Raw genomic sequence first — 23373 nt, 5'->3', positions numbered from 1 at the left:
TTTAATTGTTTCCTTCATTGTGCAAAAGCTCTTTAGTTTGATGTAGTCCACTTGTTTAAGCATTTTTTTATTTTAATTCCCTTGTCTGAAGAGACAAATCCAGAAAAATTACATTAAGGCCAACAACCAAATGATTGCTGCCTATGTTTTCTTTTAGGAGTTTTACAGTTTCCTTAATCTGCATTGAGTTTACTTATGTGTATGGTTTAAGAAAATGGTCCATGTTCATTCTTGTGCATGTAGATGTCCAGTTTTCCTAACATCAGTTATTGAAGAGACTTTTTTTTCCATTGTGTATTCTTACCTTTATCATAGATTAATTGATCATATAAGCCATCAGTTTTTTCTGGGCTATTTTGTTTGATTTATCTGTGTCTCTTTTTGTGCCAGTACCACATTGTTTTGATTACTATAGCTTCCTACTATAGTCTGAATTAGGGCATGTGATACCTCAAGCTTTGTTCTTTCTCAGGATTGCTTTGGCTATTTGGGGTCTTTTTTGGTTCCACATAAATTTTAGGATTATTTACTCTAATACTATTAAAAATACTACTGATATTTTCATCGGGATTGCACTGAAACTGCACATTACTTTGAGTAGAATGGACAATTTAATAATATTAATTCTTCTTATCCATGAGCATGGGATAGAGTTCCATTAATTTACGTCTTCTTTAATTTCTCTCATTATTGTGTTAGTTTTCAGAGTACAGTTCTTACACCTTCTTGGATAAATTTATTCTAGATATTTTACTATTTTTATGCAATTGCAAATGGGATTTTCTTAATTTCTCTTTCTGCTAACAGTAATCATCATTATTAGCATATAAAAATGCAACAGATTTCTGTATAATAATTTTGTATCCTGCAACTTTACTGTATTGTGAATAGCTGTAATGGTTTTTTTGGTGGAATCTTTAGGGTTTTCTATATATATAATATTATGTCATCCACAAATAGTGAAACATTTTACTTAACAATTTTGATGCCCTTTCTTCTCTGATTTTGTTTCATACAGGTATATCTAATCACTTATCAGCATTCATTTAATACCAATGAAAATCTTTGTAAATGTGAATCACTTAAGGGAGAGAAACCTAAATAACATTTCTGCCTTTTCATGACATTGTTGTTCGCACTGCAAATATTATTTATTTATTTAATATTATTTATCATTGAAAAGGAGATTCTAAAGCTGGCAGCATGAGTAAGGTGGCAGAAATCTCCTCCCAAAATCATATATATTTTGAAAATACAGTGAATACAACTATTCCTAAAAGAGAAAATGGAAGCAACAGCACACGAGCCAGGCTACATCTGTGAGAACCTAACATCTCATGGAAAACGGTAGGATACAAAGCCATGACCCAGCAAGACCTGAGCACTCCCCCCATCCCACCTCAATCCTGAGAAGGAAGAATAAAGCTGTGGGGATCATGCTCCCAACTTCCAGCTCTACTACAAAGCCACGGTAATCAAGGCAATTTGGTACTGGCACAAGAACAAAACCATAGACCAATGGAACACACTAGAGAACCCAGATATAAACCCAACCATATATGGTCAATTAATATACAATAAAGGAGCCATGGACATACAATGGGGAAATGAGAGCCTCTGCAACAACTGGTGTTAGCAAAACTGGACAGCTACATGCAAGATAATGAAACTTGATTACACACACACACACAAAAGTAAATGAAATGGATCAAAGACCTGAATGTAAGTCATGAAACCATAAAATTCTTAGAAGACAACATGGGCAAAAATCTCCTGAATATAAGCATGAGCAACTTCTTCCTGAACGCATCTCCTCAAGCAAGGGGAAAAAAGCAAAAATGAACACATGGGACTACATCTAACTAAAAACTTTCTGTTCAGCAAAGGATCCCATTAACAGAACAAAAAGGCTTCCTACAGTATGGAAGAATATATTTGTATATGACATATCCAACAAGGGTTTAACATGGAAAATATATAAAGAACTCACAGAGCTCAACACCCAAAAAACAAATAACCTGGTTAAAAAATGGGGAGAGGATATGAAGAGATAATTCACCAAAGAAGAAATTCAGATGGCCAACAGACACATGAAAAGATGCTCCATATCAGTAATCATCAGGGAAATGCAAATTGAAACCACAATAAATATCACCTCACACCAGTAAGGATGGCCAGCATCGCAAAGACTAAGAACAGCAAATGCTGGCGAGAATGTGAAGAGAGGGGAACCCTCCTACACTGCTGGTGGGAATGTAAGCTAGTTCAACCATTGTGGAAAGCAATATGGAGGTTCCTCAAAAAACTAAAAATAGAAATACCATTTGACCCTGGAATCCCACTCCTTGGAATTTTCCCAAAGAATACAACTTATCAGACTCAAAAAGACATATGCACCCCTATGCTTATTGCAGCACTATTTACAATAGCCAAGATATGGAAGCAACCTAAGTGTCCATCAGTAAATGAATGAATAAAGAAGATGTGGTACATATACCCAATGGAATACTATTCAGCCATAAGAAAGAAACAAATCCTACCATTTGCAACAACATGGATGGAGCTAGAGGGTATTAAGCCAGGTGGAGAAAGAAAAGTGCCAAATGATTTCCCTCATTTGTAGAGTATAACAATGAAGCAAAACTGAAGGAACAAAATAGCAGCAAACACTGACTCCAAGGGACCAGTGGTTACCAAAGGGGAGGAGTGTGGGAGGGTGGATGGGGAGGGATGGAGATGGGCATTGAGGGGTATTATGTTTAGTATACATGGTCTGGGGGGTCACGGAGAAGACAGAGTAGCACAGAGGAGGCAAATAGTGAATATGCAGCATCTTACTACTCTGATGGACAGTGCCTGCATTGGCGTATGGGTGGGGACTTGATAATATGGGTAATTGTAGTAACCACATTGTTTTTTCATGTGAAACCTTTGTAAGAGTGTGTATCAATAATACCTTAATAAAAATTTTTTAAATAATAATAATATCATCATAGGGTAAATTCCTAGTAGAAGTAAAGTTTCTGTTACAGCTCTAGTAGTATTATGTTAAGAAAAGAGGCCCTATCATCTGAGATTGGTTTAGATTGAAACAGATGTATGAATGAATAAAGAATTGCTCCTCTCTCTTAAATTGTTCCAACTTTATTAAAATCTATAATTTTTTTAAATGTAAAATCAAAAAACTATCTTCAAACAAAAGTGGAAACAATATGCCAAAACTTATGGAATTCAGCTAAAGCAGTAATAAGAGGATTTTATACCAATAAATACCTGCATTAAGAAAAAAATATCTCAACCCAGTATTACCCTCCAAGGAACTAGAAAAAGAACCAACTAAGTGCAAAGATATCAGAAGGAGGAAATTACAAAGATCCAAACAGAAATAAGTGAAATCAACTACAAAGATAACAGAAACTACCAACAGAACTGTTTAAACAATAACAAAATTGACAAACCTTCAGCTAGACTAAGAAAAAAAAATATTCCAGTAAATAAAATCAGAAATGAAAGACAAGACATGACAACTGATACTACAGAAACATAAAGGGTAAGAGACTACTATGAACACCAACAAACTGGTTAACCTAGAAGAGATGGATAAATTCCTAGAAATATATAACCTATCAAGACTGATCAAGAAAACATAAATCTGAACATACCTATAATTAGTAAAGACACTGAATCAGTAATCAAAAATCTGCAATCAAAGAAAACCCCAGTAACAGAGCTTCACTGGTGAATTCTACCAAATATTTCAAGAAGAAATAACACCATGCCTTGTCAAACTCTTCCAAAACATGCAACAGAATGGAAACACTTCCAAAGTTGTTTTACAAGGCCAGCATTACCCTAATACCAAAACCAAACAAGGACACTACAAGAAAAAAATTATTGGCTAATATCAAAGATGTAAAAATCATTTAAAAAATACTATCAAACTGAATTCAACAGCACATTAAAAGGGATCATACACCATGATCAAGTGGGATTATCAGGATGCAAGAATGGTTCAACATAGATAATCAGTAGTAATACATCACATTAACAAATGAAGGACAAAAATCATATGATCAGCCCATTAGATGCTGAAAAAACATCTGACAAAATTCAATATCCTTTCACCATAAAAACTGTCAACAAATTAGGTTTGGAAGGATTGTCCCTCTACATGTTAAAGGCCATATATGACACCACCACAACTAACATCATACTCAACAGTGAAAATCTAAAAGCTTTTCCTCTAACATCAGGAACAAGACAAATATGCCCATTCTCACCATTTCTATTCAACATACTACTGAAAGTCCTCACCAGAGCAATTAGGCAAGAAAAATAAACAGAAAGTATCCAAACTGGAAAAGAAGTAAAATTATCTCTACTTGCAGATGACATTTCTTACATACAGAAAACCCTAAAGACTCTTACAAAAAACAGAATAAACAAATTCAGTCGTTATAGGATACAAATTAACAATATACAAATCTCAGTAGCATTCCTATATACTAATAACTATCAGAAAGAAAAGAAAGCATCCTCATTTACAAAAGCATCAAAAACAATAAAATACTTGGGAATAAATTCAACCAAGAAGGTGATACATCTATACACTGAAAACTAAGACACTGACAAAAGAAATAGATGAAGATGCAAATAAATGACAAGATCTCTCATGTTCCCAGATTGGAAGGACATTGTTAAAATGTCCATACTACCCCAAAGTAATCTAGAGAGTCAATGCTATCCCTAGAAGAATTCCAATGGCATTTTTTCACACAAATAGGAAAAACAATCCTAAAATTCATGCAGAACCACAAAAGATCTTGAATTGCCAAAGCAATCTTAAGAAAGAAGAATAAAGCTAGAGGCATCCAACTTTCTGATTTGAAACTATATTACAAAGCTATATACAAAAACAGTATGGCACTGGCATTAAAAACAGACATACAGATCAATGAAACCAAAATGTAAACCCATACATATATGGTCAATTAATCTTTGACAAAGGCACCAAGAACACACAATGGACAGAGTTTCTTCAATAAATGGTGCTGGGAAAACTCCACATGCAAAAAAAAAAATAATTAACTTTTAATACCATTACCTTACACCACCCCCAAAATTTAACTTGAAATGGATTAAAGCATTAAATGTAAGACCTGAAATTATATAACTACTAGAAGAAAACACAGTCCTTAATATCAGTCTTGATGATATTTTGGATAATACCAAAAGTACAGGCAACAAAAGCAAGAAAATAAAAGGGACTACATCATACTAAAAAAAGCTACTGCACAGCAAAGGAAATGTAACAAAAAAAGTCACTGTCTTGAAGAAGTATCTGCACTCCCATGTTCACTGCAGCATTAGTCACAATAGCCAAGATACAGAAACAACCTAAGGGTCCACTGACATAAAGAAAATGTGGTGTATATATATATACACATATATATATATATACACACACACAAACATAAATATACATGTATACATATGATGGAATATTGTTCAGCTATGAAAAAGAAAGTAATTCTGCCATTTTTTACAATATAGATGAACCTGGAGGGCATTATGCTAAGTAAAATAAGCCAAAGACAAATACTGTATATCACATAAATGGAATCTTAAAAATTAAAAAAAAAGTCAAACTCACAGAAACAGAGATTAGAATGGTGGTTGCCAGGGCCTGGGGGAAACGGGCAAAGTTAGTCAAAGAGTACTAAGCTCAGTAATATCTAAGGATCCAATGTACAGCATGGTGACAATAGTTAAAAATACTATATTGAAAGTATATGTACTTGAAATTTGCTAAGAGATTAAGCATTCTCACCAAAAAAAAAGGAAAAAGGTAACTATGTAAGGTGAGCTCCACCTGAATTTCTGAAAAGGTAGCTTTAGGGCTGCTATAATGAAATACCACAGACTGGGTAGCTTATAAACAACAGAAACTCATTTCTCTCAGTTCTGGAGGCTGGGAAGTACAAGACCAGGGTGTCAACTTGGTCTGTTGAAGGGCCACTTCTTGGTTCACAGCTGGTATCTTCAATGTGCTCTCATATAGTAGAAGGGACTAGCTCTCTGGAACCTCTTGTATAAGCCACTCACTCATTCCTGAGAGTGGAGCTCTCATGACTAAATTATATCCCAAAGACCACACCTCTTCATCTTTGAGAGTTAGGATTTCATCATAAGAATTTCGAAAGAAAACATTCAAACCACAGCAATAGTCAATCAGATTCATCCAGTCTCACTTAAGAAAATTAAAGTGCTAAAAAATCATATAAATATTGTTCATAGTTCAACCAATACTTCCTCCAGCATAGTAGTACCCAAATTTTAAGAACAATACATGACACTTCTCTATTCTCTTTGAAACTACTTAAGTCAAAAAAGATTCTATAACACCAAACATGCAAGGAAAGTGGACCAGTAAGATTATCCTATCATTCCAACTAATCATGGATTAAAAGTACATACATTAACCAAAAGATTAATTATTTACCTCAAATTTTTAATGATATTTTAAAATTCTGATTTAGGTTGAAAAGATTTTCTAAGTTTTTTTTATGAATCAGTGTTACTTCTATAAATAGCCTTCCAAATGATTACATTTATTACGCCAAAAGATTTTTAAAGTTTAGTTTCTAAGTAGTAGAAAGACCAGAAAAACTACTTTCAAAAAACAAACGCACTACTCTCTAGGTTGAAGCAGCTTTTTTTAAGACTTAACACAATGACCAAAGAAAGCATATCCAGTCAGTCACAAAATAGAAGAACTATGTAGCAAGTTTTGCCCTATTTTACAGATGAGTTCCACAGATGCTGAACAAGAATACACAAAAGGAGAGGAACAAGTGATAAACTGTAGGAACTGATAATGTCTTCATTCTTGAGCTGTGTGCTGAATCCATAAGTATTTACTAGATGAGACTAGAGCAGACTAAACTAGCTAAATAAAGTCAGACCTGGACCATTGATGATGTGTCATGAATCAAATTCCAAATCTCAAGTCCAAAAAATCAGTTCACAAGTAACAAATCTGCAGGATCTGATAGGTATAATGACTGACACAGATATGTCTCTCAGAATAAATAGTATTTAATATTTTCTCAGTGAAATAACAATATATTAAAAATAATTCAGTGTCAACATCAAAGTGGCCTTTATTTTACCTAATACAAGTTGATCTTATTTTTAAAAATCTATAATTAAAACTGATTACAAAGACATATAAGGCAATAAGTATATTGTTAACTATTGTCACTAGAGTCACAATCCTGCTAAATCTCTAAGTATCTTTTTCAGAGAAAATTATACAAACATATTACATAAATAATCTTAGAAACACTTGTCAGTCCATTGAAGGGTAGAAAATCAACAAATACTGGTAAAATTAAATTGAACTTTACAATCTAGACATGCCCTCTTATCAAGGCATTTAGCAGTATCTTATTTTTGTAATGATGTTTTCTGAATGAAACCTCAGGTTTCTAACTTTTAAATTTTATTTTATTGCATCCTCATATATTAATAGTATGATTTTTAACAGATTCATATCTGTAACACCAAAGGCCCTTTCATTTAATCTACCATCCCACATTAATTTTATTTGGAAAAGTCTTTTCTTCATTCTGATTCTACAAAGCAACAACTTGAAATAAACTATGTATGGGCTTAGTTGTACCAATACATTTTTTTAAACTTAATTTCCCACTATATTAACCAATGCTTAAAATAGGAAAATAAACTGTTTAAAAATATGTTTCATCTATAATGTTTTACTGAAAAATTAATTCCAATAACTAACCCAAATATTACTCTCCACGGATATATATTGCTGAATAACTTGTTCAAATGTCAACTGCAATTTTCAAAAATCCTTTCTACCTCAAAGTTTCAAACATCTGTAAAAAAATACTTGTTTTGAGAGTTGTTTACATTCACGAGACCTGACCTTTTGCTGTACCAACACCACAAAATTCAAGTCTCAAATACCATGCAAGATGCAAGGAAGAAATCTGATCATTCCTGCAGTAGCCATCTGCATTGGTCCAATATCAAATATTAGTTCTAGGTTGCACTAAGCCATGTGTTACAAATCTCTTTCTGTAGACTCTATAATTAGTTATAATTTGCCTTTTTTAAAATCTGTTTCTTACGGGACATCTGGCTGGCCTTGAAACTTCCACCTCCCCATTGAAAAATACTTAGTGTCTGGATTTTTCTTTTTCTTAGTATGGATCACTGCATAGATGGCATAACCAAGTCCAGACTCTTCTCAAAAAATTAAATTCCAAGGACAGATGATGATTAAGAACCATTTAAGTATTAGCAAATATAAATGGAAAATAAAACTCTACTGCAATATAACTATCTACAGATTTCTAACTCAATCTCCAAAATATTTAAAATTCACAAAATAAATTTTCATGAGACTGTAGAATTGGTCTACTTACTTCCAGGAACTCTATTAGTTAAATTGGTAATAAAGGTTTAGAATCAAAGATTTTATAAAAGGAAAAAACTAAAGCCCAGTGGTTGATATGATACTCAAAGTATCTACTTAAAATAGGAAATGATTTTAACAATTCATAAATAATCTAATTTCACAGAGATTGAAGTTATATTTAAGATATACAAATTGATTAAAGGTGCTTACAAAAAGAGTCAATTTAATAATACTCATCAACGCACTTGAGTCTAACTGAAAGTTAAATATGAGCTAAGGAAAAAAGTAGAAATGAAAGAAACACTTTTCTGTAAGATAAAAGTCAAAAAATTAATCACAATGTGCTGCTGTCTAGACCTGTTTGCTTCCTAGATTGGAAAATTTTTTATAAAAATGCCTATTAAAAAAAAGTACACTTTAACAAAAAAAAATTTTTTTTTAATGTAACATGGACCAGAGAAAAAAGTAAATGTCAGAAAAAAAATCAGCTTCTGATGCTAAAATTTCAGACACAGTGAAATTTGGTAAAAAGTATATGGTATATATTTTCATCTTCTCAAAAAAACAACTTGATAAATTTTCACATCATTTAGAAATGTCATGTAAATAAAAATTATAGTTTTTTAGCAAAAATTCAAAAACCTTCACCTAAAAATTGGATACAATCAGGGCCCTAATTCTAGTTGATAAAGGTAATAAGCAATCTACATGATCCTTATTAGGGCTGTGATTAAATTAAGTAAAATCAGTATGAGAATATCTGTTGGGATGTTTATCCAAATTTAAGAACACCCTTTTGCTATTAATTATATTACTTCAATAGGCATGTAAAAAACAGTAAGTATATAAGATTTGCTTATGTAAAAACTGACATATACCAAAAATTAAAGAAATATAAAATGCTAGTAAAACTTAAAATTGGTTAACAAACAACTAGGTTCAATAATTTCATACCTGCATTCCATCTTTAAGTTTCAAAATGCATTCCATTGTATTGATGGTAATTACCACTGGTTCTGAACCCAGTTTTGTCCATGGTACATGGATCCTTAATTCGTGAATATGTCCACTTAAAAAAGTGAATGGTAACTTCAATTCCTTAAAACACAAAATATTAAATAAAAATTAGTAAGTAACTAATATTTTTTCATTCTAAAATTGAAATTACTTTCTGAAAAGAGAAATGAAATTTGACACAAAAATATTTTGAGATTTATTGTTCATTAAAAACTAGCAAATAATTTGTTAAATTATCATTAATAATAAACTTTAAAAACATAGTGCAAGTTACACTTAATAAAATATTTAATCTAAAACTGTGTTTCCTACTCTGTTGAATGGAAACAATATACAATACCTGGTATACGAAAAAGACTCACATATGGTAGTGGGAGCAATAGATATAGTGGTACACAGCAGTAATTTTGATAACTGAATGGCATATTATTTAAAATCTACATCTGAATAAATGAACTCAAAATGTATTTTAAACTAACCAAAGAGGACAAGAAGGCAACTTGAAAGGAGAGCTGAATTAGAGTGACCTGCCAAAATAAAAACTGACCATTCTTGGGGAGGGGTAACTTACTGAGCTTTTTACCTAATTATAAAATTATACCTGGATACTAAGTGGCCATAAATTTTAAATGTTTTCTGGCTGGTTTCCCTTATTATTAGAAAGAAGATCAGAATTGGAAACATAAGTATCACCATAACCACCTTACACTAATAACCTATTTCACTTCCTGATAGAATTTTTGTTACATATCAACAAAGAAAAAAAAACAAATTTTATTTAAATCACACTTTCAACATTATTGTACCTATCCCTGAAAGTTAGGAAACATTAAGGTTATTCCTTCAACGAATAATTGTCCACTTACTTGGTTTAGCAACATAGTAGCAAAATAGCCAAATATAGGCAGTAACTTTGGAGCCAATCCACATGGATTTAAATCCTACCTTTGCCACTTGCTAGCGGAATGATATTGGGCAATTTGTTTAATGTATCTATGCCTTGGATTATCTATAAAATTTGGATAACTATGTCTTTAAGGATTAACTAACAAATTTACATTAATTACTTAAAACACTGTCTTCCTCAAAGATCATTATACAGATGCTAACAATTATTACTACTAGTACTACTATAAAAACAAATATGTGAACCTAATTAATGAATGTCTTCACATTCTTTTTTTTTAAACAGGACAGAATACTAAAAATCTATTTCTACTATACAGTTCTAATGAAATATTTCTGAGTACCATAATTTTAAAGATGCGGTTAATTTCTTCAAGTATAAATTAACTGGCACAGACTATAGTTTGATCAGTGTCTGTAACAAAGACAATGTTTAATGAGCATTTACTATGTACCAGGTACTCTTCTAAGCACTTTACTCTCATGCAATTATATACTCCTTAAGAACCCCAAAAGGTAAATATTATTATACCCATTTTGCAGATGAAGAACCTGAGGCCTGGAAAGGTCAAGTAACTTCCCAAAATGACTATCTAGGAAAGCCAGACTGAAAACTGGAAAATATGATGCCAGAGCTTTTGCTCTTAACCACTATTATACTGCATCTATACTTCCACTATTAGCATTGAATACTGCTCCATAGGTTATACATCTATTTGGATAATGAGCCAAAATATCCACTCTATTACTCTTGACTAGTGTAACAATGATGCATTTGTGAAATGGCTACTAAAATTGCACTCTGTGGGCCCAATCTGGATTTTTTAGGGAGAAGTTAAAAAAGACCTGAATTAAAAACAGAATGGTAGTTGCCACAGAGCAGGGGAGTAAGGTGACAGGTGAAATAGGTAAAGAGTAGGGAGAAATTACTGAGAATATTTGATATATTGACCTGGCTGACAGTTACATGAGTATATTTTGACAGATGTCAAAATTCACAAGCTGTACACTAAGAAATGTACATTGACTATACTTTAATATAAAAAATTTTAATTTTTAAAACCACCTCAATCAAACTCAAGACCTTGGTGTCTTCAAAAATGCTACTAATCAACTAAACTACTAACCAAACATTAACAAGAGGAAGCATTCTTGAACATATTATTCTAGAATATATTGTTTTGAATCATATGGTCCATTTTGGAGACCTACTTGAAGTTCAACACTTATTGGTCATCTTACTACATTATATCCTTTACATTTCCTCATCATGCAGTTGCTCTGACAAATAGATTTTATGCCTTCAAAAAGAAATACAAAAATGTGGATTATTAGATCATCCTTAAGATAACCAAAAACAAATGACTTTTTCATTCCTTTTCTTCTCAAAATACATTATATGTTAATATGTACACATTAGGAGAAATGCATCCCTAAAACCAAAACACATATGACTACACAAAAGATATTAATAGCTAAGAATTTAAGAAGGTTGCATAATGCTCAAAAATCTAACTGTAGTAGGTGGTTACAAAATATCCTAATACAGAAAAAAGATACTTTAAAAATGACTATAAAAGGCAACAAAAGAAAAAATAAGCAAATCAAACAAAAAACTTTCATGCATCAAAGAAAACATTCAATAGAGTAAAAAGGCAATCTATGGAAGGTGAGACAATATTTCCAAACCATATATCTGACAATGGGTTAATATCTAGAACACATACAGAACTAAAACAACCACCACCAAAATAATAAAATAATAATCCAATTTAAAACTGGGTAAATGAGTTGATTATACAAGAACTTATACAAATGGCCAACAAGTAGAAAGTGATAGAAAAGAATGGGCAGAATAGGAAGGCAAGGCAGAAACCTCCTCCCATGCACAAACCATGGAAGCAACTACAGCAAATAAATCTAACTCCGTAAATGACCTGAAGACTGCAGGACAAATCATTTACACCTGGTGAAAAAGAGAAGACAACGTTGGGAAGGGTAAAGTGGCAGAGGCACAATCCATTGACACAAGCCCTTCTCCATTCCACAAGCAGGAGGGAGAGGAATGGAGCAGGGAGGGAAGAAGCGCTGAAGAATCCTGAACACCTGGCCCAGGAGATCTGCTCTGGGAACAGGAGTCCATACTGCATTGAGCTTTGGTGATTAATGGGGCTGGACACCAGGGAGAGTTGGAGTACTCTGGGTTGCTGAGACTCCTGTCACTTATGGAGGACAGGCACATCCCATCAGTCCCACTGAGACCCAACCAGAGATGGCAGTTTGAAACATTTACAAGCAGCGAGAAGTGTGCCAGAGGGGTGGAGGTCAGAGGAAGCTCCCTCCAGAGGAGAAAGGGAAAGTGGACTACATTCCCACAGCTTTCCCTCAGACTAGCTGGCCAGGTGCTCACGGGAGGCAGCTCCAAAAGCTCTATCTCCCTCACTGGCAGCTCAGCCCCACAGCATGCTTCCCTGTGCAAACAGTCACCCAGCAGGCCTCAGACTTTGCTGCCTGAAAGGCAGAAACAGGCTTTTCCAGATTTCCTGGCCCTCTCTCAGCCCAAAAGGTGAGATTTCTAAGGAAGCCAGCTCCAAACACTCCATCTTCCTCACTGGCAGCTAACACTCACAGCAGCACTCATCTGCATACCTGCCACACCCATCCCAGCAGTAGTGCCATTGCTGACCAGCAGGAAGAGAGCAATGCCATACACAACGATCCCAACACAAGGACCACAGGGCACACAAAGGGAACACTGAGGCTAGCTATTAGCCTCTACTGACAGAGATCCACCACTGCCCTCAGTCAGGCAGAAAAGTGGCCCTGCCCACAGCTCACCAAGAGCAACTGTGGCTCCACTGCAAAAGAGGACCTGTTGATGAGCAAAGACTCTTGAGATTCTGGACAACAACAGTATAACTTCTTCATAAAGCTATTACTTTTCAGCCTAAGAGGCATACTGGATCTTTCTAACACAGAAATCCAGACAAAATGAGGAGGGAGAAGAATATGTTCCCAAAAAATTACAGGATAAGACACCAGAAAGAGGGCTAAATAAAACAGAGATCACCAATCTTCTTGATAAAGATTTCACACAGTCATAAAGATGCTCACTGACATGAGGAAAGGAACTGACAATCTCAAGGAGAACTTCAACAAAGAGACAGATTTTAAAAAGACCATGCGAGCTTAGGAATATAATAATTAAAATGAAAAATACAATAGAGGGAATGAATAGCAGACTACTGGAAGTAGAAAAATCAATTAACATGGAAAGTAAAGAACAGAAAAACAACCAAACTGAAGAACTGAGAGAAAAAAGCATTTCAAAAAATGGAGGATGCTGAGAGAACTGTATGACAACTCCAAACAAAACAATATTCAAATATTATTTGAAGGTCCCAGAAAGAGAAGAGACAAAGGAATAGGAAGTGTCTTTGAAGAAATAATAGCTGAAAACTTTGCCAATCTGTGGAAGGAAACAGACACTCAGGTCCTGGAAGCACAGAGAGCCCATAACAAAAAGAACCCCAGGAACACAAAGTCAATACATATAGTAATTAAAATATCAAAGATTAAAAATAAAAAGAATCTTAAAAGCAGGAAGAGAGAGGCATACAGTTACCTATAACGGAAACTCCATAAGCCTATCAGCAGAAACATTACAAGCAAGAAGGGAGTGGCATAATCTATATAATGCATTAAAAAGGAAGAATCTATAACCAAGATCCTGAATCCAACAAGGTTATCATTCAGAAATGAAGGAGAGATTAAAATATTCCATGATAAATGAAAGTTAAAAGAATTCACCATCACTCCTTACAGGATATTTTTAAAGGACTTCTTTAGATGTATATTAAGTTTAAATATACTACTGTATATTTAAAATTAAACTACTGTAAAGGGAGTAGACCAAGTAAAATATAAAGAAGGTATGAAGTTAATAAAACAAAAGTAGTAGAATCAACTATACACCAAATCAGTCAGGGGATACACAAAAGATATAGATTATGACATCTTATACATAAAAATGTGGAGGAGGAGGAATTACAAACTAGCACTTTTAGATTGTGTTCAAAATGTAGCAGTCATCAACTTAATGTCACTGTTATATATTTAGGAAACTATGAACCTTATGATAACTACAAACCAAAATCCTGTAATAGATACACAAACATAGGAGAAAAAAGGAAATCTAAGCATAACACTAAAGAAAACTACCAAATCACAAGAGAAATATATGAGAGGGAAAAAGGATCATAGAGGAACTACAAAAATAACCAGAAAAGAGTTAATGAAATGGCAATATGTATACCTATCAATAATTACTTTAAATGTAAATAGACTAAATTCACAAACCAAGACATACATATACTGAAAGTGAAGGGATGGAAAAACATATTTCATACAAATAAAAGAGAAAAAAGCAGGAGTAGCAGTACTTCTAGCAGACAAAATAGATTTCAAAACAAAGAAAGTAACAGGAGACAAAGATGGACATTAATTAATGATAAAGGAATCAGTCCAACAAGAGGATAGAACAATTGTAAATATCTATACAACCAACATAGGATATATATAAATGTATAAAACAAATACTAATAGACCTAAAGAGGGAAAGAGCAACACAATTATATTAGGAGACTATAACACCCCACTTAAAACAATTCTCAGATCACCCAGACAGAAAAATAAAGAAAACATGGCATTGAACAATACATTAGATGAGATGGATTTAAGATATATACAGAACATTACACCAAAAAGCAGCAATATATAAACATTTTTCTCAAGTGCACATGGAAGATTGTCCAGAATAGATCACATATCAGGAAGCAAAGTAAGCCTCAATATATTCAAAAAGATTGGAATTGTATCAATCATCTTTTCAGATCACAACAGTATGAAACTAGAAATCAATAACATGAAGGAAAAAAAGCAAAGACAACCAAGTGCAGGGAAAACATGCTTCTAAAGAATCAAAGGGATCAACGAATAAAAGAAATCAAGAGTTAGATGGAAAATTATGTAAACAAAAAATAGAGCAGTTCAAAATATGTGGGACACCACAAAAGCAGTTCTAAGAGTAAAGTATATAGGAATAGAGGCCTACCTCAAGAAACAAGAATAATCCCAAGTAAACAGTCTAAACTCACAATGGAACAAAGTAGAAAAAGAACAAATGAAACCCAAAGTTAGCAGAAGGAGGGACATAATAAAGATCAGAGCAGAAGTAAATAAGAATAGAAAAAAATGAAACGATTAAAAAAAAAATCAATGAAACCATGAGCTGGTCCTTTGAGAAGAGAAACAAAAGAGACAAATCCCTAGCCAGACTTATCAAGAAAAAAAGAAAGAAGACACAAACAAAGAAGATCAGAAACAAAAAGGAGAAAGTTAAAATTGACACCACAGAAATAAAAAAGAATTATTTGAGAATTGTATGAAAAATTATATGCCAATAAATTGGACAACCTAAAAGAAATGGACAAATACCTAGAAAAATATAATTATCCAAGACTGACCCAGGAAGAAATGGAAAATCTGAATAGACCCATTACCAGCAACAAAGTTGAATGGGTAATCAAAAAACACACAACAAACATAATTCCAGGAACACATGGCTTCACAGCTGAATTCTACCAAATATTTAAAGAAGAGATAATATCCATCCTTCTTAAAATATTCCAAAATATAGAAGAGAGGAGAGTACTTCCGAACTCATCCTATGAGGACAGCATTACTCTAACACCAAAAACAAAGACTATACAGACAAAAAAATAAAATTATAGACCAATATCACTGATGAACAGAGATGCAAAAATCCTCAACAAAATATTAGGAAGCTGAATTCAAAAACCCAACAGAAGAATCATCATCCATGATGACCAAGTAGGATTTATTCCAGAGATACAAGGATGGCACAATATTCATAAATCACAGAATACTGTACACATTTAAAAGAGGAAGGACAAAAGCTGTATGATTATCACAATACATGAGGAAAAAGCATTTGACAAAATTCAACATCGAATTGTGATTTAAAAAAACTCTCAACAAAATGGATATAGAAGGTAGGTACATCAACATAATAAAGCCATATATGACAAACCCACAAGTAACATCATACTCAATGGTGAAAAGCTAAATGCTTTTCCTCTAACATCAGGAATAAGACAAGGATGCCCACTCTCACCACTTTTATGCAGTCTAGTACTGGAAGTCCTAGCCGCAACAATCAGACAATTTAAACAGATAAAAGGCATCCAAATTTGTCAGGAAGATTTAACTGCCACCATTTGCAGACGACATGATACTATATACAGAAAACCCTAAAGACTCCACCAAAACAAAACAAAAAAAACCATTAGAAATAATAACAGGATTCAGCAAAGTTGCAAGATACAAAATTAATACACAGAAATCTATTGCATTCCTGTATACTAAGAATGAACTAGCAGAAAAAGAAATGAGGAAAACCAATCCATTTACAGTTGCAGCAAAAACAATGAAATATCTAGGAATAAACCTAACCAGGGAGGTGAAAGACCTGTACTCTGGAAACTGTAAGACAATGATGAAAGAATCTGAAGACATAAATCATGGAACTCTATCCCATGTTCATGAACAGGAAGAATTAATATTGTCAAAATGGCCTTCCTGCCCAAAGCAATTAACAGATTCAATGCAAACCCTATCAAAATACCAAAGGCATTTTCAATAAATTAGAGCAAATAATCTAAAATTTATTATTAACCACAAAATACTTCAAATAGCAAAAGCAATCCTGACAAACAAGAACAAAGCTGGGAGCATCATGCTACCTGGTTTCAAGTTATACTCCAAAGCTAAACAGCATGGTAATGGCACAAGATCAGACCAACAAATCAATGGAACAGAATAAAGAGGTCAGAAATAAGCCCACACATATATGGCCAATATACAATAACGGAGCCATCAACATACAATCAGAAAAGGGCAGTCTCATCAATAACTACTTTGCTGGGCAAATAGAGAGCTACATGCAAGAGAATGAAACTGGATCACTGTCTAACTCCATACACAAAGTAGACTCAAAGTGGATTAAAGACCTGAATGTAGGACATGAAACCATAAAACTCTCAGAAGGAAACATAGGCAAAAATCTCTTGAACATAAGGATGAACAATTTTTTTTTCAGGACGCATCTCCCTGGGCAAGAGAAACAAAATAAAAAATGAACAAGATGGACTGCATCAAACTAAATAGCGAAGGACACCTTCAACAGAAAAAGGCCACCAACAGTATGGGAAAATATATTTGGCAAATGATTTATCTGGTAAGGGGTTAATATCCAAAATATATAAAGAGCTCATATGCCTCAACACCAAGAAAAGAAATAACCCAAGTAAGAAATGGGTGGAGGACCTGAACAGACATTTTCCTAAAGAAGAAATACAGATGTCCAATAGGCACATGTAAACATACTCCTCACATCTCTAATCATCAGGGAAATGAAAATCAAAACTACAATGAGATTATCACCTCACAAGAGTCAGAAGGGCCACTGTGCAAAAGACAAGAAATAACAAGTATTGGTGAGGATGTGGAGAAAAGGGAACCCTCCTACACTGACTGGGAATGTCAGCTGGTGCAACCGCTGTGGAAAGCATTATGGAGGTTCCTCAAAAAACTAAAAACAGAAACATGATACACCCTGCTAATTCCATTTCTAGGAACTCATGCAAAGAAAAAAATCCATCACTGATTCAAAAAGATATATGTACCCCTATGTTTATTGCCACCTTATTTACCATAGCCAAAATATGGAAGCAACCAAAATGTCCATCAACAGATGAAAGGATAAATATGTGGCACATATACACAACAGAAATCATTCAGCCATAAAACAGAAAGAAATCCTGTCATTTGTGACAACATGGATGGATCTAGAGGGTACTATGCTAGGTGAGACAGGCCAGGTGGAGAAGAAAAATACCATAAGATTTGACTTACATGTGGAATCTAAAAACAAAATGAACAGCAGTGGACTCAGACACTGAGAAGTGACATGCGGGAGGGATTTGCGTGGATGGGTGACATGGTTGAGGGGGATAAAGGGGCACAAAAATCTCACTCATAATATAAATTGGTCACAGAGATGGAAGTACAGCATGGAGAATATAGCCATTGTTTCTGTAACATCTTCCTCTGCTGACAGATAGTGACTGTACTAGTTTGGGTGAGGATTTCATAATTATTATAAATGATGAATCACTGCATTATATACTGATGCATACGTAATACTGTGTATCAGCTATAGCTCAATTAAAAAAATACATAAAAATACAAAACAGATGGCCAACAAGTATATGAAAAAATGTTCAATATCACTAATCATCAGGGAAATGCAAATCAAAACCATAATGGCATATCATTTACACTTGTTAGAATGGACACTATAAAAAAAAATCAGAATGGACCAATGACCAAAGAAAAACAGAGCTGAGCAATATATGGAGACAAATAACAATGATTCAACAACACAAAATCTGTGGAGTGCACCAAAGGCCATGATAAGAGGGAAATATGTTGCAATACAGGCCTACCTCAGGAAAGAACAATCCCAAATGAACAGTCTAAACTCACAATTAATGAAACTAGAAAAGGAAAAACAAATGAGGCCCAAAGTCAATAGAAGGAGGGACATAATAAAGATTAAAGCAGAAAAAAATTAACTTGAGAAGAAGAAAACAATAGAGAGAATCAATGAAAGCAGGAGCTGGTTCTTTAAGAAAATAAACAAATAGATAAACCCCCAGCCAGACTTATCAAGAAAAAAAGAGTATACAAACATAAACAGAATCAGAAATGAGAAAGAAAAAATCACTATGGACACCACAGAAATACAAAAAATTATTAGAGGATACTATGAAAAATTATATGCCAAAAAATTTACAACCTAGAAGAAATGGACAACTTCCTAGAAAAATACAACCTTCCAAGGCTGATAAGAAAGAAAGAGAAAATCTGAAAAGACCAATTACCAGCAAAGAAATTGAATTGGTAATCAAAAAACGACCTAAGAACAAAACTCCTGGACCACATGGTTTCACTGCTGAATTTTATCAAACATTTGATGAAGCCCTAATACCCATCCTCATTAAAGTTTCCCAAAAAGTAGAAGAGGAGGGAATACTCTCAGACTCATTCTAGGAGGCCAACATCACTCTAATACCAAAACCAGGCAAAGACACCACACAAAAAGAAATTATAACCAATATCCCTGATGAACATAGATGCAAAAATATTCAAAGAATTAGCAAACCAAATTCAAAAATACAAAAAGAAAGATCATCCATCATGATCAAGTGGGATTCATCCTAGGGATGCAAAAATGGTACAACATTCAAAAGTCAATCAACATCATCCACCACATCAACAGAAAGGACAAAAACCACATGATCATCTCCATAGATGCTAAAAAAGCACTGGACAAAATGCAACATCCATTCATGACAAAAACTTTCAAAAAAACGGGTACAGAGAGCAAGTACCTCAACATAATAAAGGCCACATGTGACAAACCCACAGCCAACATTCTACTTAACACCGAGAAGCAAACAGCTTTTCCTTTAAGATCAGAATAAGACAAGGATTCCCACTCTCCCCACTTTTATTCAACATAGTTCTGGAGGTCCTAGCCACGGCAATCAGACAACACAAAGAAATAAAAGGCATCAAGATTGACAAGGAGGAAGTCAAACTGTCCCTGTTTGCAGATGACATGATATTATACATAAAAAACCCTAAAGAATCCATTCCAAAACTACTAGATTAATATCTGAATTCAGCAAAGTTGGGGGATACAAAATTAATACAAAGAAATCTGTTGCATTCCTATACACTAACAATGAACTAGCAGAAAGAGAAATCAGGAAAACAATTCCATTCACAATTGCATCAAAAAGAATAAAATACTTAAGAATAAACCTAACCAGGGAAGTGAAAGACCTATACCCTGAAAACTACGAGACACTCTTAAGAGAAAATTAAGAGGACACTAATAAATGGAAATTCATCCCATGCTCTTGGCTAGGAAGAATTAATATTTTCAAAATGACCATCCTGCCTAAAGCAATCTACAGATTCAATGCAATTCCTATCAAAAGACCTACAGCATTCTTCAATGAACTAGAGCAAATAGTTCTAAAATTCATATGGAATGATAAAAGACCCAGAAAAGCCAAAGCAATCCTGAGAAGGAAGAATAAAGCAGGGGAAATTACGCTCACTGACCTCAAGCCCTACTGCAAAGTCACAGTAATCAAGACAATTTGGTACCGGCACAACAACAGACCCATAGACCAGTGGAACAGAATAGAGAGTCCAGATAAGAACTCATGCATATATGGTCAATTAATATACAATAAAGGAGCCATGGATATATAATGGGGAAATGACAGCCTCTTCAATAGCTGGTGTTGGCAAAACTGGACAGCTACATGTAAGAGAATGAAACTGGATTATTGTCTAACCCCGTACACAAAAGTAAACTGAAAATGGATCAAAGACCTGAATGTAAGTCATGAACAATAAAACTTTTAGAAAAAAATATAGGTAAAAACCTCTTGGACATAAACATGAGCAACTTCTTCATGAACATATCTCCCCAGACAAGGGAAACTAAAGCAAAAATGAACAAGTAGGACTACATCAAACTAAAATGCTTCTGTACAGCAAAGGATACCATCAGTAGAACAAAAAGACATCCTACAGTATGGGAGAATATATTCATAAATGACATATCTGATAAGGGGTTGACATCCAAAATATATAAAGAGCTCACGCACCTCAACAAAAAGCAAATAATCCAAATAAAAAATGGGCAGAGGAGCTGAACAGACACTTCTCCAAAGAAGAAATTCAGATGGCCAACAGGCACATGAAAAGATGTTCCACATTGCTAATAATCAGAGAAATGCACATTAAAACCACAATGAGATATCACCTCACACCAGTTAGGATGGCCAACATCCAAAAGACAAACAACAACAAATGTTGGCGAGGATGTGGAGAAAGGGGAACCCTCCTACACTGCTGGTGGGAATGTAAATTAGTTCAACCATTGTGGAAAGCAGTATGGAGGTTCCTCAAAAAACTCAAAATAGAAATACCATTTGACCCAGGAATCCCACTTCTAGGAATTTCCCCAAAGAATACAGCAGCCCAATTTGAAAGAGACACATGCACCCCTATGTTCATTGCAGCACTATTTACAATAGCCAAGAAATGGAAGCAACCTAAGTGTCCATCGGTAGATGAATGGATAAAGATGCTGTGGTACACAGAGAGAATGGACCCATAAGAAGAAAACAAATCCTACCATTTGCAACAACATGGATGGAGCTAGAGGGTATTATGCTCAGTGAAATAAGCCAGGCGGAGAAAGACAAGTACCAAATGATTTCACTCATACGTGGAGTAGAGTATAAGAACAAAGGAAAAACTGAAGGAACCAAACAGCAGCAGACTGACAGGACCCAAGAATGGACTAATAGTTACCAAAGGGAAAGGGAGTGGGGAGGATGAGTGGGAAGGGAGGGATAAGGAGGAAAAGGGGGCATTACAATTAGCACACATAATGTAGTGGGTGGGGGGGGGCATAGGAAAGGCAGGTTATACAGTGAAGACAAGTAGTGACTCTATAGAATCTTACTACACTGATGGAACGTGACTATAATGGGGTATGTGGCGGGGATTTGATAATGGGGGGAGTCTAGTAACCAAAATGTTCAAGTAATTGTACATTAATGATATCAAAATAAAAAATAAAAACAAAAAGAATAAAAAAAAATTAACTAGTAAGTGTTAGTGTAGAGAAATTGGAACATTTATTCATTGTTGCTGAAATTTTTAAATGGTATAACCACTACAGAAAACAGTATGGAGATTCCTCAAGAAATTAAAAATAGAATTACCATATCATCCATCAATCTTGGTTCTGGGTATATGTAAAAAAAACTGAAATCAGGATCTTGAAAAGATCTTTGCAAAACCATGTTCACTGCAGCATTATTCACAAGAGTTAAGAGGTGGAAACAGCCTAAATGTAAATGAAAACTTAAACCCATAAGGAAAATGTGGTATTTACATACAATAAAATACTATTCTGTCTTTAAAATGGAATTTTATCAAATGCTACAACATGGATGAAAGTTGAGGACATTATGCTAAGTGGAAAAAGACAAATATTATATGATTCCACTAATAAAAGGTATCTAAGGTAGTTAAATTCTCAGAAACAGAAAACAGAATGGTGGTTGCTAGAGGTTGAAGAAAGGAAAAGGGATTTTGTTAAAATGTATAGAATTTAAGCTTTGCATGATAAAAAAAAGTTCTGGAGATCTCTTGAACAATAAGGTGCATACAGTTAACATTACTGTATATTCAAAAATAGTTAAAATGGTAAATTTTGTGTTACTTTGCTTTTTAACATAGAGTAAAATTGAATACAAGACAGGGCTTCAAGAATTTTGAGCCAGGAGGTTGGCCAATCCTCTCCCAAAAGCAATGACAAAACTGAGCAAAGTTGTCAGAAACAGAAAAATTGGGGCAAAAAGGGAGACTAGCCTGAGGTCCCAATAGAAGTTTCTGAAGACCAGTTAGAAAGTTAAGAGAGAACCGGAGAACAAGACAGCCAAATATAGCCTTGCTATGACCTCACATATTCCTGGTAATCTGGAAAGCTATATGCATGTAACAGGTGGTGCTTCCTTAGGAGATACCGAAGAGGGGCCTAACAAGCTATGTGGTTAAACAAGAGACCTTATAAACACAGTAAGAAAAGAAAAGAAAAAATCAGACCTGTAAACTCCCTGAACTTTCAAAGCATTATCCAGCACATGCATATGTCCCATGCGAAAGAGTGGAAATCTTTACTGATTCAAAGAATTAAGTACCCTTTAACGAATCACTGACTGATGACTAAGTTAAAGTGAGTCAGAGGTAAACCCTAGAGA

The 23373-nt window shown here is 34.2% G+C and overlaps 1 protein-coding gene across 15 annotated transcripts in view; it reads right to left on the bottom strand.

Annotated features, from left to right (window-relative positions):
* The window catches only part of VPS13B (vacuolar protein sorting 13 homolog B), an 861603-nt gene that overhangs the window by 822432 nt on the left and 15798 nt on the right, over window positions 1-23373 (bottom strand). For 14 of the 15 annotated variants that reach the window (XR_012128333.1, XR_012128334.1, XR_012128335.1 and 11 more), the window contains exon 3: window positions 9404-9547. The exons of the other annotated variant lie outside the window; for it this stretch is intronic. Coding sequence is in view for 11 of the 14 variants with exons in the window: in XM_073229878.1 (XP_073085979.1) it covers window positions 9404-9547 (144 nt within the window). In the remaining 3 variants the exon portion in view is untranslated. The remainder of the gene's footprint in view (window positions 1-9403; window positions 9548-23373) is intronic. 15 annotated transcript variants of the gene reach the window in all.

This window comes from Manis javanica, chromosome 2, assembly GCF_040802235.1.
Source record: "Manis javanica isolate MJ-LG chromosome 2, MJ_LKY, whole genome shotgun sequence".
Classification (NCBI taxonomy): Eukaryota; Metazoa; Chordata; class Mammalia; order Pholidota; family Manidae; genus Manis; species Manis javanica.
This window is presented reverse-complemented; position numbering and strand designations above follow the sequence as displayed.